The 4,865-nt window shown below is 31.6% G+C and overlaps 1 protein-coding gene across 1 annotated transcript; it reads left to right on the top strand.

Moving 5' to 3' along the window:
• Positions 1-924: 924 nt before the first annotated feature.
• LOC137656260 (putative CENPB DNA-binding domain-containing protein 1) lies at positions 925-1,263 on the top strand. The gene has a single exon (XM_068390430.1). It carries the CDS (start codon positions 925-927, stop codon positions 1,261-1,263), a length of 339 nt encoding a protein of 112 aa, XP_068246531.1.
• The last annotated feature ends 3,602 nt before the right edge of the window (positions 1,264-4,865 follow it).

The following is a 4,865-nucleotide window of genomic DNA, read 5'->3' as shown; positions in this document are numbered from 1 at the left end:
GAGAGAGTATTTATTTAAACAACATGTTAACACCATGTCTACCTTCTTGCCGATCGCCCGTCTCCTACTGGCGTAGCAAATCCTACACTTGCGTTGGCCTCTATCTAAGGTAAAGTGGCAATAAAACACATTTTTTATTTATTATTTCTTTATAATTATTTTTTTTACATGCTTCTTTCATATTATGCAGTTATGTTATTGTTATGTGTAATTATGTGTAGCCATTTATGAAGGATTTATTATGGGTTTTTAGGCTGAGGAACGAATTAAATGAATTACCATGTATTCTTATGGGAAAATTCGTTTCTACATCCGAAGTTGGTTGGGGAACGAATTAAATTCGTATGTAGAGGTACCACTGTATATATCTATATATATATATATATATATATATATATATATATATATATATATATATATATATATATATATATATATATATATATGTATATATATATATATATATATATATATATATATATATATATATATATATATATATATATATATATGTATGCATAAACATATTCATATATATATGTATATATATATATATATATATATATATATATATATATATATATATATATATATATATATAGTGGAACCTCTACATAACATTGCCTTTACATACGATTGTTCCAACACCCGAAGTGAAATTTGATCAAATTTCCGTCTCGACACCCAGAGTCATGCTCCAACATCCGATGTAGATCATACGCGTAGAATTTTTCTCAAAGAGTCGATCGTAGTTTCTTGTTTACGCCAGTACATGGCAGCACGTCAGAGGGACGGCATTGAGCTTCGAGTCGGTCAGTTCTCTGTTCTCGTGCGCATCGTGTCGTTATTTTCTGTTTGGTCCGTTATTAGCAGTGCCTATTATCTTCCTTTTCTTACGTTTCCATTTCGATTTTACGTACAATCATGGGTCCTAAGAAGTTTAGTTTCGGTATGAGTAGTAGTAGTGGAGAGAAAAGGGAGTGGGCAATGCTTTCATTAGAAGTGAAACAAGAAATTATAGAAAAACATGAGCACGGAGTGCGTGTGAGTGATCTGGCTAAACAATATGGCCGGAATATGTCTACGATCTCAATGATCACCAAGCAGAAGGCAGCCATTGAAGCAGTCAAACCTTCAAAGTGGATCACCATTATTTCAAATTGTAGTAGTCCTATCCTGGAAGAGATGGAACCCCTTTCGTTGATATGGATGAAGGACGAAGAGATTGTTGGTGATACTATCACTGAAACGATCATTTGTTAGAAGGTTAGTGCTATCTACTGTAACTTGAAGGCGGCTGGCTCTTGGGATGAAGCAGGGGAGAGTTCAACCTATCCTACAACAGGAAAATATAAATATATACGTACGTAAATATTCTGTATATATATATATATATATATATATATATATATATATATATATATTTATGTGTGTGTGTATATACAAATACAAATATTCTTTATGTGCATATATATACATAAATATATATATATATATATATATATATATATATATATATATATATATATATATATATATATATATATATATATATATATATATCCATATATATATATATATATATATATATATTTATATATATACATATATAAATATTATATATATATATATATATATATATATATATATATATATATATATATATATATATATATATATATATATATATATATATATATATATATATATATATATATATATATATATTATATATATATATATTTATATATATATGCATATATATAAATATATATATATATATATATATATATATATATATATATATATATATGTATATATATACATATATATAAATATATATATATATATATATATATATATATATATATATATATATATATATATATATATATATATATATATATATATATATATATATATATATATATCATTACTATCCAAGCTACGACCCTAGTTGGAAAAGCAAGATGCTATAAGCCCAGGGGCTCCAACAGGGAAAAATAGCCAAGTGAGGAAAGGAAATAAGGAAATAAATAAATGAAGAGAACAAATTAACAATAAATCATTCAAAAATAAGTAACAACGTCAAAACAGACATGTAATATATAATCTATTAACATAAAAAAAAAATATGTCATAAGTAAACTATAAAAAGCCTCATGTCCGCCTGGTCAACAAAAAAGCATTTGCTCCAACTTCAAACTTTTGAAGTTCTACTTATTCAACCACCCGATTAGGAAGATCATTCCACAACTTGGTAACAGCTGGAATAAAACTTCTAGAGTACTGCGTAGTATTGAGCTTCGTGATGGAGAAGGCCTGGCTATTACAATTAACTGCCTGCCTAGTATTACGAACAGGATAGAATTGTCCAGGGAGATCTGAATGTAAAGGATAGTCAGAGTTATGAAAAATCTTATGCAACATGCATAATGAACTAATTGAACGACGGTGCCAGAGATTATTATCTAGATCAGGAATAAGAAATTTAATAGACTGTAAGTTTCTGTCCGATAAATTAAGATGAGAATCAGCAGCTGAAGACCAGACAGGAAAACAATACTCAAAACAAGGTAGAATGAAAGAATTAAAACACTTCTTCAGAATAGATTGATCACCAAAAATCTTGAAAGGCTTTCTCAATAAACCTATTTTTTGTGCAATTGAAGAAGACACAGACCTTATATGCTTCTCAAAAGTAAATTTACTGTCGAGAATCACACCTAAAATTTTGAAAGAGTCATACATATTTAAAGAAATATTATCAATACTGAGATCCGGAAGTTGAGGAGCTACCGTCCTTGACCTACTTACAATCATACTTTGAGTTGTGTTAGGATTCAACTTCATACCCCATAATTTGCACCATGCACTAATTCTAGCTAAATCTCTATTAAGGGATTCACCAACCCTAGATCTACATTCAGGGGATGGAATTGATGCAAAGAGAGTAGCATCATCAGCATATGCAACAAGCTTGTTTTCTAGGCCAAACCACATGTCATGTGTATATAGTATGAAAAGTAATGGGCCAAGAACACTACCCTGTGGAACACCGGATATCACATTCCTATAATCACTATGGTGCCCATCAACAACAACTCTTCTAGATCTATTACTTAAAAAATCAATAATAATGCAAAGAAACGACCCACCCACTCCCAACTGTTTCAGTTTGAAAACAAGGGCCTCGTGAGTAACATGGTCAAAGGCAGCACTAAATTCAAGGCCAATCATACGAACTTCCCGACCACAATCAAGGGATTTCTGTACAGCATTGGAGATTGTGAGAAGGCCATCACATGCTCCAAGGCCTTTACGAAAACCAAATTGCAAACTAGGGAGTAGAAGATTACCTTCAGCAAACCTATTAAGACGTTTTGACAGAAGAAGTTCAAAAACTTTAGATAATATGGGAGCTATGGAAATTGGGCGGTAATCAGTGGGATTTGAGCTACCACAAACACATTTACATAGAGGAGTAACATTACCAATTCTCCAACTAGTGCTAAAAGCCCCTCTTCTTGCTAACTTGCGCAAAATAACAGATAACTTTGGAGCTAAGAAATCTGCTGTCTTTATAAAAAACAAAGGAAAAATACCATTCGGGTCTACACCTCCATAAGCATCAAGGTCCACCAACAGAGCTTTAATCTCACGAGATCGAAAAGCTAAATTAGTTAGTTTAGCCTTAGGAAAACAGGAATGAGGAAGTTCAAGTTTTTCATTACTCTGTTTACTGTAAAAAATATCAGCCAAATGGGTTGCCTTTTCGTTACTAGCCAAGCTACAACCCTAGCTGGAAAAGCAAGATGCTATAAGCCCAAGAGCTCCAATAGAGAAAAATTGCCCAGTGAGGAAAGGAAATAAGGAAAAAAAATTAAATAATGAGAATAGATTAACAATAAATCATTCTAAAAACAGTAACAGCGTCAAAACAGATATGTTCTATATAATCTATTACAAACGTCAAAAACAGATAGGTCATATATAAACTATAAAAAAACTCATGTTAGCCTGGTCAACATAAAAATATTTGGTCCAACTTTGAACTTTTGAAGTTCTACTTATTCAACTACCCGATTAGGGAGATCATTCCACAACTTGGTAACAGCTGGAATAAAACTTCTAGAATACTGTGTAGCATTGAGCCTCATAATGGAGAAGGCCTGGCTATTAGAATTAACTGCTTGCCTAGTATTACAAACAGGATACAATTGTCCAGGGATATCTGGGTGTAAAGGATGGTCACAGTTATGAAAAATCTTATGCAACATGCATAATGAAGTGACTTAACGATGGTGCCAAAGATTAATATCTAGATCAGGAATAAGAAATTTGATAGACCGTAAGTTTCTGTCTAACAATTTAGGATGAGAATCAGCGGCTGAATACCAGACAGGAAGACAATACTCAAAACAAGGTAGAATGAAAGAATTAAAACACTTCTTCAGAATAAATTGATCACCGAAAGTCTTGTAAGACTTTCTCAACAAGCCAATTTTTTTGTGCAATTGAAGAAGACATAGACCTGATGTGTTTCTCAATAGTAAATTTGCTGTCGAGAATCAAACTTTGCATTTTAAAAGAGTCATACAATTTTAAAGGAACATTATCAATACTGAGATCCGATTGTTGAGGAGCCACCGTCATTGACCTACTTACAATCATAGTTTGAGTTTTGTTAGGATTCAACTTCATACCCCATAATTTGCAGCAGGCACTAATTTTAGCTAAATCTCTATCAAGGGATACACAAACCCCAGATCTACATTCAGGGGATGGAATTGATGCAAAGAGAGTAGCATCATTTGCATATGCAACAAGCTTGTTTTTTAGGCCAAACATCGTGTCATGTGTAT

This window comes from Palaemon carinicauda, chromosome 17 (assembly GCF_036898095.1).
Source record: "Palaemon carinicauda isolate YSFRI2023 chromosome 17, ASM3689809v2, whole genome shotgun sequence".
In the NCBI taxonomy this organism is placed as follows: Eukaryota; Metazoa; Arthropoda; class Malacostraca; order Decapoda; family Palaemonidae; genus Palaemon; species Palaemon carinicauda.
Note: the sequence above shows the minus strand (reverse complement) of the source record. Positions and strands in the feature narration are given on the sequence as shown.

Bases quoted from the DNA above. Each gene is read 5' to 3' on its own strand.
- LOC137656260 (XM_068390430.1), top strand. From the start codon at position 925: ATGGGTCCTAAGAAGTTTAGTTTCGGTATGAGTAGTAGTAGTGGAGAG.